The sequence below is a fragment of the Rhinoderma darwinii genome, chromosome 2, assembly GCF_050947455.1.
Source record: "Rhinoderma darwinii isolate aRhiDar2 chromosome 2, aRhiDar2.hap1, whole genome shotgun sequence".
NCBI classification, from domain to species: domain Eukaryota; kingdom Metazoa; phylum Chordata; class Amphibia; order Anura; family Rhinodermatidae; genus Rhinoderma; species Rhinoderma darwinii.
This window is the reverse complement of record NC_134688.1, coordinates 383393647-383408105: the sequence shown is the minus strand read 5'-3', so window position 1 is coordinate 383408105 and position 14459 is coordinate 383393647. Positions and strand designations below refer to the sequence as shown.

Sequence of the window (14459 nt, the reverse complement as noted above, 5' to 3'; positions counted from 1 at the left end):
ATAGAGCAGTAAAAATACGCAACAGTATTTCTGCAGCAAAGTCCTCAGCTGAATTAACACGTTAACTTCTATGATCAAATTTTGAATCAAAAATATACAGAAAACGCAGCGCAAAGTATTTCTGCAGAGACAAAATTACGCACAAATTGAAATCATGTGTGTTGCAGATTTTGTTCACTCATAGAAATACATTGTGTAAATTTCCGCAGTGGATTTTTCCACTATGGGGATTTACGCCACATATGACTGCACCCTAAGGGTCAATGCACACTATGCGTATTATGTGCGGTTTTGCCGTGCTTATTGTCGGAACATAAATTGACCTGCGGTGCATATTTTTGATACCGCGGCATGTCAATTTATCCCGCAATTCCACTTGCGAATTCTATCCCTGTAGTTCTACAGAAATACACAGCAAAACCTGCAGCATAAAAACACCACGATTTGTGCAGCAAAATGTAAAAATCGTATCAAAAAACGCATTAAAAAAAAATACACCTTCAGGTGCGTTTTTTCCTGTGAATATCTTGCGGTTTTGCTGCGTGTTTTCTGCAGCGTAATACACCTAAATAAAATAGAATTCCCTTCTTTGGTGGGGCTACATTATTACACCTCTGGGAGTGATACGTTATGCCCAATCTCCACAATTGGAAGTATGAGCTTACTTGGGAAAGAATATTAGACTCCACACTCAAGACAACAGGGTTTTACAAGAATATATTCTACTGACAGGTGTTGATCAGCTGAGTATAAAAACTACATTTAGGTCCAGAATTATTTGGACAGTGACACAAGTTTTGGCATTTTAGATGTTTACCAAAACATATTGAATATACAGTTATATAATCAATATGGGCCTAAAGTGCAGACTCTTAGCTTTAATTTGGGGGTATTCACATCCTAATTTGAGGAAGGGTTTAGGAATTACAGCTCTTTAATATGTAGCTGCCAAGGGACCAAAGGTAATTGGACAATTATCTCAAAAGCTATTTAAGGGTATGTGCACACACACTAATTACGTCCGTAATTGACGGACGTATTTCGGCCGCAAGTCCCGGACCGAACACAGTGCAGGGAGCCGGGCTCCTAACATCATACTTATGTACGACGCTAGAAGTCCCTGCCTCGCTGCAGGACAACCGTCACGTACTGTAAACATGATTACAGTACGGGACAGTTGTCCTGCAGCGAGGCAGGGACTTCTAGCGTCGTACATAAGTATGATGCTAGGAGCCCGGCTCCTTGCACTGTGTTCGGTCCGGGACTTGCGGCCGAAATACGTCCGTCAATTACGGACGTAATTAGTGTGTGTGCACATACCCTAATGGGCTGCATGGGCTATTCCCTCGTTAATCCATCATCAATTAAGCAGGTAAAATGTCTGGAGTTGATTCCAGGTGTGGCATTTGCATTTGGAAGCTGTTGCTGTGAACCCACAACATGAGGTCAAAGGAGCTCTCAATGCAAGTGAAACAGACTATCGTTAGGCTGAAAAAAAAATGAAGAAATCCATCAGAGATAGAGCAAAAATGTTAGTAGTGGCCAAACCAACAGTTTGGTACATTTTTGAACAAAAAGGGAGCACTGGTGATCTTGTGAACTCCAAAAGGCGTGGACGTCCATGTAAGACAACAGTGGTGGATGATCGCAGAATCCTTTCCATGGTGAAGAAAAACCCCTTCACAACATCTACCCAAGTGAAGAACACTCTCCTGGAAGTAGGTGTATTAGTATCTAAGTCTACCATAAAGAGAAGACTTCATGAGAGCAAATACAGAGGGTTCACCACAAGGTGCAAACCATTAGTTAGTCTCAAAAATAGAAAGGCCAGATTAGACTTTGCCAAACAACATCTAAAGAAGCTAGCCCAGTTCTGGAACAACATTCTTTGGACAGATGAAACTAAGATCAACCAGTACCAGAATGATGGGAGGAAGAAAGTATGGGGAAGGCTTGGAACGGCTCATGATACAAAGCACACCACATCTTCTGTAAAACATGGTGTAGGCAGTGTGATGGCATGGGCATGCATGGCGACCAAAGGCACTGGGTCACTAGTGTTTATTGATGATGTGACTGAAGACAGAAGCAGTCGGATGAATTCTGAAGTGTTCAGGGATATGCTTTCTGTTCAGAATCAACCAAATGCAGCAAGGTTGATTGGACGTCACTTCACAGTACAGATGGACAATGACCCAAAACATACTGCGAAAGCAACCCAGGAGTTTTTTTAAAGGAAAGACGTGGAATATTCTGCAATGGCCAAGTCAATCACCAGATCTTAACCCGTTTGAGCATGCATTTCACTTGCTTAAGACAAAACTGAAAGCAGAAAGACCCACAAACAAGCAACAACTGAAGGCAGCTGCAGTAAAGGCCTGGCAAAGCATCACAAAAGAGGAAACCCAGCGTTTTGTCATGTCCATGGGTTCCAGACTTCAGGCAGTCATTGCCTACAAAAGGATTCTCTACAAAGTATTAAATTTTTTTTTTATTTATGGTAATGTTAATTTGTCCAATTACTTTTGAGCTCCTGAAATGAAGAGGCTGTGTAGAAAAATGGTTGTAATTCCTAAACGTTTCACAGGATATTTTTGTTCAAGCCTTTGAATTAAACCTGAAAGTCCACACTACAATTGCATCTCAGTTGATCCAATGTGGTGGCATGCAGAGCTCAAATCATGAAGATTGTGTCACTGTCCAAATAATTCTGGACCTAACTTTATATGACTAAGTTCAGTCATGTAGGTAAAAAAATCGATAATTAATTTTTGGGCAAGATCAAGATTTTTTTGTACATTTTCAGCTGATTTGCCTCCCTATTACTTCACCCTTTATAAATTCCATTTACATGTATTTTGTTGCAGATTTCTGGTTCCAAACCCACACCGCAAATCCGCAACTAAGGCCTTATTTACACGAGCGTATTTCACGTCCGTGAAAATCACGTGCGTCGCACGGACCTATGCAAATCAATGGGGCCATTCAGACATTCCGTGTTTTTCACGCAGCGTGTGTCCGCTGCGTGAAACTCACTGCATGTCCTTTACATGAGCGTTTTTTGCGCATCACGCACCCATTGAAGTCAATGGGTGTGTGAAAATCACGGACAGCATACGGACGCACATCCGTGTGCTGTGCGTGAATCGCGCAACATTTGCTCAAGAAACGATGGGAAAAAGAAAACCACCTCCTTCATTTCATTTGGTAAACGTCAAAACCGCGTGACATAAGGATGCCATGTGCGAAAATAACGCAGACACGCACCAAACACTGATGGCACACAGAACTACAATGCGCGCACAACGCACACGTTTGTGTAAATAAGGCCTAATCCACCACGTCTGTACAAAGATACGGGTTGCCACCTATGTGAAATTTAAGTGACTACATCTGGGGATCACCTGTCCGGAATACGTCTAGAACAATTTGTCAAAACAGCAGCGGGCTGCCACACATTTCCCCTGCAAAGGAATGGGTGACTATGTAATACATAATCAGGCCGAGCCCCTCAGAGGAAGGAGGAAAACATGGGGAAAAAAGTGTATATTATGTAATTTTGCAAATAAATTATTTATAAATTCTACATGACTAGTCCACACTGCATAAAAGATTTACCTCTTTGACAATGGTGCTTGCTTCATCGCCAGTGAAAGTGTTCTGTAATGATAGAAATGTTTTGTTACATGGATTTCGTTTTTTTTAAACATTTTTTAAATTGACGTTTTAAAAATTTTCAGATGCAGATTCCATTTATCCTCTATACATAAATACCTAAAAGCTCCATCGTTCGCTATCAGGCGATTCCGTCAGTGAACTAAACTGATGGCTTGGCTGAGAACTGGTCCTATGTGTCTATGTGTGGCAACCTATACATCCATTCTTCGCCTGGATACCCCCAATCTGGAATAGGTTTGGGTCTCAGAGCTGGGACCCGCATCTATTTAAAAAAAAAATCATGGCACATACTGTGGATTGGGAATAACCTTTAAACTTGTCAAACTAAGAAATCTATATGATGCAACAGCAGCAAAATTTATTGACAAATTGACTGAACCAAATATTAAAAAACAGGTACATTTTAATGTGAAAATGATGGTTTAGGATTCCTTATCGATTACTGATTTACAAGAAAATGATCGGCATTTCAGGGTTCAAAAAAAATGGAGGGAGCGGAGGGTACAGTTGGAATAATGTCTGCAGAACCAGTGTTATTCACCCCCTCCCTCTGTGTGCTTTCCTTCCTGCTTTCACTCTGATACTGACAGCCCATGTGATCTGCCCTCCCTGAAGACCCCCCACCCTCCTCTCCACACTCTATGTCATGTACAGATGTCAGCAGGGAGCTGTGCTGCCTGTTCTATGTCAGAAACAGCAGGACAACCAGCTAGGTGAAGGAGTTACACAGAATATGTGAGGAAATTTTTAATAAAGACTATTTATAAAGTTGCTTAAAGCAAATGAACAATAAAAATTACTTCAGTGCAAAGGTGTCCACAGCCTTTTAAAGCACTTTTTTTAAATTTTGTTTAAGAGAAAAATAAATGTGCACCATATTTTTGAAGTCTTCAGAGACTTATTAGGCTGGGTTCACACAGAGTTTTTTTTGCAGGCGGAAAATCTGCCTCAAAATTCCGTTTGGAAGTTTGAGGCAGATTTTCCTCTGCCTGCACGCCGATCTTCGTGGCGTTTTTTGCCCGCGGCCATTGAGCGCCGCGGGCATAAAATGCCGCGAAATACGCTTTCTCTTCCTCCCATTGATGTCAATGGGTGGTCAGAGGCGTAATCACGCGAAGAAAGGGCATGTCCCTCTTTTCTCCCGCGAGATGGTTTTACCGCTCGCGGGAGAAAACCGCCCCTGCCTCCCTTTGAAATCAATGGGAGGCATTTTCGGCCGTTTTTTAGCGAGTTTTGCAGAGGGGTTTCCGTGCCAAAAAACTAGTCAAAAAACTCAGCGTGAACCCAGCCTTAGTTGTTTTTTTCTCATTGTTCTAAACATTTAAGGCAGTATATGTATTCCAAATATACACGGCAAAAAAACGGCTGTTTTATTGCTCACACTGAATAAAATGGATTCTATATTTAGGATAGAATATGCAAATAATATAAACTGATGTAGAGGAGCCCTAATGAGGAGCAATATTGAAGTAGCCTGGTTAAGTATTGAAAATTGCCATGGAATTTGCAATCTTAAAATATCTTTCAAATTATTTATAATTTGCAACTATTGTCACATGACAGTGATGCAGCAGCCCTAGAGCAGGCACGATGCTTGTTTTATAATTACTTGGTAAAGTATTATTATCAGAAAACAGAAAAACTAAAGTATTAATCCATATAGATACACTATACGGACAAAAGTATTGGGACACCTAGTTCAGTCCAAAGATGTCCGATGGGGTTGACGTCATGGCTCTGCAGTTCAGTCAAGTTCTTCCGTACCAAACTCACTAAACCGTGTCTCTATGGATCTTGCTTTGTGTACCGGGGCACAGTCCTGCTGAAACAGAAAAGGGCCTTCCCAAAACTCTTTCCACAGTTGGAAGCATACAATTGTCCAAAATGTCTTGGTATGCTGTAGCACTAAGATTTCCCTTCACTGGAACTAAAGGGGTCTAGAACAACTCCTGAAAAACACCCCCATATCATTATATCCCTCCTCCGCCAAACTTTACAGTTGGCACAATGCGGTCAGGCAGGTAACATTCTCCTGGCATTCACCAAACCCAGACTCATCCATCAGAATGCCAGATAGAGAAGCACGATTCGTCACTCTACAGAACACGTTTCCACTGCTCCAGAATCCAGTGGCGGCGTGCTTTACCCCACTCCATCCGTCGCTTGGCATTGTGCTAGGTAATGTAAGGCTGGCATGCAGCTGCTCGGCCATGGAAACCCACGCCATGATGATCCCAGCGCACAGTTTTTGTGTGGCTGTTAATGCCAAAAGCGATTTCAATCTCTGCAGTTATTGAATCAGCGGAGCGTTGGAGACTTTTATGCTTTATGCGCCACCGCACTTGGCGATCCGCTCTGTAACTTTGCGTGGTCTGCCAAGTAAAGGCAGACTGCATGGCTAGGTGTTTGATTTTATATACCTGTGGCAATAGGACCGAATGAAACACCTGCATTCAATGATTTGGAGGGGAGTCCTAATACTTTTGTCCATATACTGTAAAAATAGATGTATACACACACATGGACAAAGTGAGTGCCATCATTATAAAGTAAATAAATAATGTCACCATACAGTGGTTATGTAGATTATTTACGTAGATGCTGCCATACTGTAAACGTAAGCACTACCACTATACAGTACACATAAATAACGCTGTTCTACAGTACAAATCAATGATACTACAGTACACTAATAACGCACATAAAGTGACAGCCAGAGTGTGCCGCTTATCAGTATCATCAGAGAGTCACCATTAATAGTGCCTCATATCCAGCAAAGTGCCCCCGATAAAACAGTGCCAGATTATACACAATAGTACCAGCAGGGTGAACCCCATAAACAAAAGTGCCAGAAAAAGCCATAGTATTAAATGACAAAATTCTGGACCTGCCATTAGGGGGGTCTCATAGCATATAGATTTATATAGCTGTCATTGAAGTCATTAGGAGTTGTACAAACATATGCGGTAAGTGGTAGCTGCTGACAGACAGAGATCAACAACAACCAAGGAATAAGGGGGGGGGGGGACAGGGATCACTTGGCGTGCCACGTTTTCATTACATGCTGATTTAAAATTTTGTCTGTGAGTAATAATAAACCTTGCGCTTTTACAATTTACTGGCGGTGCTATTCTATTGCCGTCTCTCTCGTAGTAGGCTTGACTGAAACATCGTAAAGAGCCCGGGACGGCTATAGAACTACTAAGCCCAGCTATTACTGACCCCTGCTGCGCCAGTACTGTTGTAGTTTTACCTTCCCTCAAGGTGGATAAGAGAAAAAGTATACCAAACCATTACGTATATCAGTGGTCAAAGAATCGCTTGTGAAGTCCTCTAATAAAACGAAAAAATAAATTAAATAAAGTGTTCACAGTAAAAAAAAAAAAAAACAACCATTAAAATCGTAAAATGATGTCGCCGGAGTCATAACAACCCATACAATAAATTTAGCATATTATTTAAACCGCACTGTGAATGGCGTGCAAAAAACTGCGGAATCGCTTTTTTTTCTATTTTCCTCCCTAAAATATAGTGAAAAAAGTTAATAAATCATTTATAAGTACCCCAAAAAAATTATATTAAAAAAAATGACTCGTCCTGCCGAAAACAAGCTCTCATATGGATCCATAGACGGGAAAATAAAGTTATGGATCTTGGAATACGGCAACATAAAAAACATGAAATCTGCTTCTATTGTACAAATATAGTAAAACCTAAAAAAAAGACACATATTTGGCATCGCACTAATCGTACTGACCCATAGAATAAAGATAACAAGTTATTTATAACGCATAGTAAATGGTACAAAATTTATAACGGTGGAATTTCTGAAAGAGTTAAAAAAAAGTTAATCAACAAGTTATACAAGGAATGACTTCTACTAAAGTAAAGCTTGTTTGTCTGGTAACATCACACCAAACGCTCTTTAAATTACGCCACAGACACAAAATTGACCTGGTAAAAATGTCTATGGAAAGTTTGACTCCTTTGATCGCTTTGAAGGAAAAAATTTGATGGGTCCGATTTGCGTCAGTGGTCTGTGGTAAAGATTATACAATCAGATGTCGACTGTTCAGAAGCGAGTCATGTTTTGATGCTGAGCGTTTATTATTCATTCTGTGCATCATGTCGAGCACTACAAAACGTTACAAACATTCATCCTCTAATACGCAAAATATCTCCCGACAAAAAGTACAAAGGTTGCCCATAGCAACCAATCAGATAATTAAAGTGTACCTATACTTACAAAAAACTTTTGACATATCATAGTGACATGTCAGAAGTTTTGATAGGATGGGGGGGTCCGAGCACTAAGACCCCCCACCGATCGTTAAAACTAAGCCGTAGAAGCGCTCAGGTGAGCGCTGTGTCGATTCGGTTCTCCTTGGCTCTGCTCGGCTTTCCACAGAAAGCTGAGCGAGCAGTGTACGGGCTCTATAGAGAGTTTGTCCACTGCTCGTTCGGCTTTCCGAAGAAAGCCGAGCAGAAACTAAGTGGCACAGCGCTCACCTCAGCGCTTCTCTTACTTCGTTTTAGCAATCGTTGGGGGTCTAAGTGCTCGGATCCCACCGATCAAAACTTCTGACATGTGACTATGATATGTCAAAAGTTTTTTGAAAGTATAGTTAGGCTGGGTTCACACGAGCATGTTACGTCCATAATGGATGGAACGTATTTCGGCCGCAAGTCCCGGACCGAACACACTGCAGGAAGCCGGGCTCCTAGCATCATAGTTATGCACGATGCCAGGAGTCCCTGCCTCTCCGTGGAACTAGTGTCCTGTACTGAAAACATGATTACAGTATGGGACAGTTGTCCGGCAGCGAGGCAGGGACTCCTAGCGTCGTACATAACTATGATGCTAGGAGCCCAGCTCCCTGCAGTGTGTTCGGTCCGGTACTTGCGGCCGAAATACGTTACGTCCATTACGGACGTAACATGCTCGTGTGAATCCAGCCTTACACTTCAAAGTGGATTCATCAAAACCGATGCAGGGGGAAAACCAATCCCATTCTGCCTCTCATTTTTCAGAGACCATTTTGAAAATAAAAGCAGGGACCTGATTGGTTACTATGGGAAACTCCTCCTCTTTCCTATTGCACCAGTTTTCCTATATCTCCCCAACTGTTTTAAATTAAAACTTATACAGGTAATGATATTTATGGTAGTTGCAAAGATTGTGGTGAACAGTCGTACATTTCAGCCAACATGTTCTAAAATTCAATAAAAATGTATTTATTAAAGGGGCTGTCTGGACATTTTCCAAAAGCGCCTTTGACTGTAAAATAAAAATAGAAAAATAAAAAACGAATATTTACTATCTGACTTCTTTCTTTGGAAACTTGTCTCTGTATCCATAACATCATATGACCAAGGAATGTTCTGTCACTATCACTGCAGTCAAGTAAGCACATGGGAACAATGGCGGAGAACAGAAGAGGAATTCAGACAGTAAGTGTATTACAAAATCTTTTTTATTTACTTTTTAAAGATAAAAGCAGTTTTTGAAAGATATCCAGATTCCGAGAACCCTTAGGTCCTTGTCAGAAAAATAAAAATAAGGCCACATGGACAAAAGTAATCTTTGTGGTGTTTTGTCAAAAATTTTGATGCATGAATCCACGGTATTGAACCGTTTGAGGGTGCACAGCATCGATATAGTATTGATATTTCGATGCATTGTGCAAACCTACTGTCTACCTGTACTACATGTACTGTACTGCCCTCTACCTCTACTATATGTACTGTACTGCTCTCTACATGTACTGTACTGCTTCCTACATGTACTGCTCTCTACCTGTACTACATGTACTGTACTGCGCTCTACCTGTACTACATGTACTGTACTGCGCTCTACCTGTACTACATGTACTGTACTGCGCTCTACCTGTACTACATGTACTGTACTGTTCTCTACCTGTAATACATGTACTGTACTGCACTCTACCTCTACTACATGTACTGTACTGCTCTCTACCTGTAATACATGTACTGTACTGCACTCTACCTCTACTACATGTACTGTACTACTCTCTACATGTGCTGTACTGCTCTCTACCTGTAATACATGTACTATACTGCGCCCTACATGTACTACATGTACTGTACTGCTCTCTACATGTACTGTACTGCTCTCTACATGTACTGCTCTCTACCTGTACTACATGTACTGTACTCCTCTCTACCTGTACTACATGTACTGTACTGCTCTCTACCTGTACTGTACTGCGCTCTACCTGTACTACATGTACTGTACTGCTCTCTACCTGTACTACATGTACTTTACTGCTCTCTACCTGTACTACACGTACTGTACTGCACTCTACCTCTACTACATGTACTGTACTGCTCTCTACCTGTAATACATGTACTGTACTGCACTCTACCTCTACTACATGTACTGTACTGCTCTCTACCTGTAATACATGTACTGTACTGCACTCTACCTCTACTACATGTACTGTACTGCTCTCTACCTGTAATACATGTACTGTACTGCACTCTACCTCTACTACATGTACTGTTCTCTACATATACTGTACTACTCTCTACATGTGCTGTACTGCTCTCTACCTGTAATACATGTACTGTACTGCACTCTACCTCTACATGTACTGTACTGCTCTCTACCTGTAATACATGTACTGTACTGCACTCTACCTCTACATGTACTGTACTGCTCTCTACCTGTAATACATGTACTGTACTGCACTCTACCTCTACTACATGTACTGTTCTCTACATATACTGTACTACTCTCTACATGTGCTGTACTGCTCTCTACCTGTAATACATGTACTGTACTGCACTCTACCTCTACTACATGTACTGTACTGCTCTCTACCTGTACTATATGTACTGTACTGCTCTCTACCTGTAATACATGTACTGTACTGCACTCTACCTCTACTACATGCACTGTACTGGTCTCTACCTGTACTATATGTTTTCGGACATAAACCTTGTAAGGAGCCATTCACATATATGCGTTGTCCCTTTCAGTTTCCCTCCATGTTGCAGAAAAGCTGGTGGGAAACTGAGGCTAGAACGGATCCCTTAGCTTTCTATGGGATCTGTTCAGGCACATGGGACATAAGTTGTGGCGTCGTACAGTGCTGGACTGGCACAGGATCTGGATCCAAAAACTTTACTTGCCATGTTTTTGGTTCCGGTTCCCAGGGGTGTCCGGCGCCATATCCTATCTTAATTCATTGTAGATGGATGAACGCCGGGTGCTGGGGCATCCACCTTCCTGCAGCACCCGGCATGGGAATCCCCGCCCAGAGCATTGCTGATGCTCTGGCCGGGGAGCAGGAGTGGAATTTAGTGCCACCCATGCCCCCCCTGTAGAAAGCGCCACCCCCCTGTATATAGCGCTACCCCCTGTAGATAGTGCCACTGTAGATCCCTCTAGCAGCGGAATCCCCGGCCAGAGCATTGCTGACGCTGTGGCCAGGGATTCCCTCCAGGAGGAGCCCTTGATGCCACAGTCCATATAAATGGGTAGTGACGTCAGGGGCTTCTCCTGGAGCGGAATTTCCCGTAACATCATCGGCAACGCTGTGGCTGGGGATTCCACTTCAGGAGTTGCCTCTGAAGTCACTGTCCATATATGGTCAGTGACGTCAGTGGCTACTCCTGGAGTGCAAGTAGAGCATCAGCAACACTCTGGCCGGAGAGTCCACTTCTAGAGGTAACCACGGGTGGCGCTATCTACAGGGGGCTGTGTGGCATTATCTACAGGGGCACTGTGGCATTATCTACAGGGGGTGTGTGCCACTATATACAGAGGGCACTGCAGCATTATCTACACGGGGCATTGTGGCATTATCTACACATGAAATTCATCTGTTTATAAAAATTTGTCAAAAACAGAAATACGGACACGGAACGGATGCAAAACGGACATCAAAAACGGACCAAGACAGTTGTTTTTAATGGCTGACACCCGGACCCTGTTGTGTGAATAGAAACAACATCAATCGCAGCGTGGTGTGGTGTAGATAGGAGATGCAGAGTGGGATTGGATAACTGTAAGGCTGGATTCACACGACCATGTTACGTCCGTAATGGACGGAACGTATTTCGGCCGCAAGTCCTGGACCGAACACAGTGCAGGGAGCCGGGCTCCTAGCATCATATTTATGTACGACGCTAGGAGTCCCTGCCTCTCCGTGGAACTACTGTCCCATATTGAAAACATGATTACAGTACGGGACAGTTGTCCTGCAGCGAGGCAGGGACTCCTAGCGTCGTACATAACTATGATGCTAGGAGCCCGGCTCCCTGCATGGTGTTCGGTCCGGGACTTCCGGCCGAAATACGTTCCGTCCATTACAGACGTAACATGGTCGTGTGAATCCAGCCTAAAAGCACCAAAAACTAGCTTCTCCCAGAAGTTAGGGCTAGTGTTTGGCGTCTTTGCAGGTTCACAAGGCTGCTTCGAAGATCTGACCTGAGGTGAGGTCAGTGGACAGCAGCTGCCTTCTGGGCTCTCTTTCGGCGCCGGCCTTGGCGCTGCATTGAATATGACAGACTTCAGTGTAGCGTCAAAGCCGGAGCAGAGAAGGAGAGACCTGACATGGTACACATGTATCTAATCTATCATGTATCTAATCTATCACAAACTATGCCCTACTCTGATAAAATTGGCACATTTTCAGACCCTAGACTGCCTTTTTGGTGGACCACTGTGGTAAAAACTGTTGTCAAAAACTAATGTCAACTATCAATAATCGATGACAACTGATGGTTCTGTAGAAAAATTGTGAAAAGGCCTGATGGCCACTGATACATTTTTGCATCAGTTGTAATTACTAGAGGGAGAAACACTGATGCTGATACAACTGATATATGTGAACGCACACTAAGAAGTATTGGTTATAGTGAGACATAGACATCAGGCTATATTCACCGACAGCTAAAAACGGCCATGTCACGCATGGCCGTTCTCAAAAGAATGAAGTTCCACGCCCGTTTTGTTTTTAAATGTTCTACTTTCGACCGTTTTCACGGTTCGAAAATTTGTTCCCTTCCCTGCCATTCGGAGCTTTTTTGTGATGCAGGTGGGGCGATGATATCATTATGCCACCTGCATCCCTCCGCTGATCAGGCCTGCATCATTGGAGAAGAAGATGGCGCGGGAACAGGGACAGGTCAGTGTGGCGCTATTTACAGGGAATGTGTGTGACGCTATCTACAGGGGGTGTGTGGCACTATCTACATGGGCACTGTGGCACTTTGTGGGCACTATATACAGTGGACACTGACTATCTACATGGGCACTGTGTGTGGCACCATGATCATGGGCACTCGGGCACTGTGGTACTATCTATGTGGGCACTATCTATAGTGGTAACTCTGGCAATATCTATGTAGGCACTGTTGGGTACTGTCTACAATGGACACTAATGTGGAGAAAGAAATGATCCAGCGCTGGTGGTGGTTTAAAAGGGAGATGAGAGTCCCATGTTTATTAGAAAAATACTAAAATCGAAAGGGAGACGCAGTCCCAAGATGCAAGTAGTCAGGATTTGAACCTGAGCCTACGCGTTTCGAACGCGATCTGCGTTCTTAGTCATGGCAAGTAAGCACCTTACTTGCCATGACTAAGAACGCAGATCGCGTTCGAAACGCGTAGGCTCAGGTTCAAATCCTGACTACTTGCATCTTGGGACTGCGTCTCCCTTTCGATTTTAGTATTTTTCTAATAAACATGGGACTCTCATCTCCCTTTTAAACCACCACCAGCGCTGGATCATTTCTTTCTCCACATTGCTGTCCTACACCGCGGGCCGTCGCGGGGATCCGATTGACGCTACCAGGAGACGCAGACCGGTGAGCTGGAGGTTCTCTCCCTGTTTCTATTACAGTGGACACTGTTGCACTATGTGGGCATTATCTACAGTGGGAATTGTGTCCGTAAAAAACGGATGGTAAACGGCCGTTAAAAACGGTGAGACGCCCGGGAAATGGATGAAAATTTGGAGACACACTGATTCAAAACAGCCATAAAAAACTAACAGTTGGTCCGTTTTTAACTGCCGTTTTTTTTCCCGCTGTCGTGTAAATATAGTCTAAAGCATTTTGTGACATTTTCTAGTACAGGAAGATGTAACAGAATACGTAAGTGTACCCACGTATTCCGCATACATATTCCTCATACATATTCCTCATACTTTGTGAGATGGTTTTGTACTTAGACAAAACTTTTGTTGCTGGATCTCTTTTGAGATGCCCTGTTCTGTTGGATACATTATATAAAGCGACAGAACAATAGATTATACATACGTGATCTCCATAGAAGATGTAGCAATTGCGATAAAAGATGCTCCAGAATTGTTGTTTTATGTAGAATACAATTATTTAGTAAAACACATGTCAGGGAGGTCACAGATCCTCTTTAACCATGAAATCCGATTTCCCTTGGCATCCATGCACTATGTGATGCCTACAGCTGCACTGCCATCACAGTGATCCTATTGTGCTGGTGCCCAATGTTCAGTGCGTGGCACACTATAGACATAGTACCCAGCACCCATTACCTCTGCCTTGTGCTGATGATCTTCCATGTTGCTGCGGTACTGAGTGCAGGTGTATAGGCAGCAGATGTCTGTCTTCCAGCTAGCTCAGCTCCACTATTCTCATCAGCTGCCTCTGCTGTACACACACAGACATCTACATTCCACGCAGGGCTTGTTCTGTCCCACCCCGGCTTCCTGTATTATTGTCCTGCTGTCATTCTGTGGAGGAGGAGTCACACAGAGTGCGGCAGACGCTGG

At 43.1% G+C, this 14459-nt stretch overlaps 1 protein-coding gene across 2 annotated transcripts in view; it reads right to left on the bottom strand.

The window, feature by feature from the left end:
• The window catches only part of DYNLT3 (dynein light chain Tctex-type 3), a 34756-nt gene extending 20301 nt beyond the window's left edge, over positions 1-14455 (bottom strand). Inside the window, exons 1-2 of one of the 2 annotated variants that reach the window (XM_075850765.1) lie at positions 14223-14455; positions 3619-3660 (exon numbers count right to left, since the gene is read on the bottom strand). In XM_075850765.1, the coding sequence (XP_075706880.1) occupies positions 3619-3660; positions 14223-14249 (69 nt within the window). In that variant the 5' untranslated portion in view covers positions 14250-14455. The remainder of the gene's footprint in view (positions 1-3618; positions 3661-14222) is intronic. The other variant, XM_075850764.1, reaches the window with a different exon arrangement.
• Positions 14456-14459: the final 4 nt, after the last annotated feature.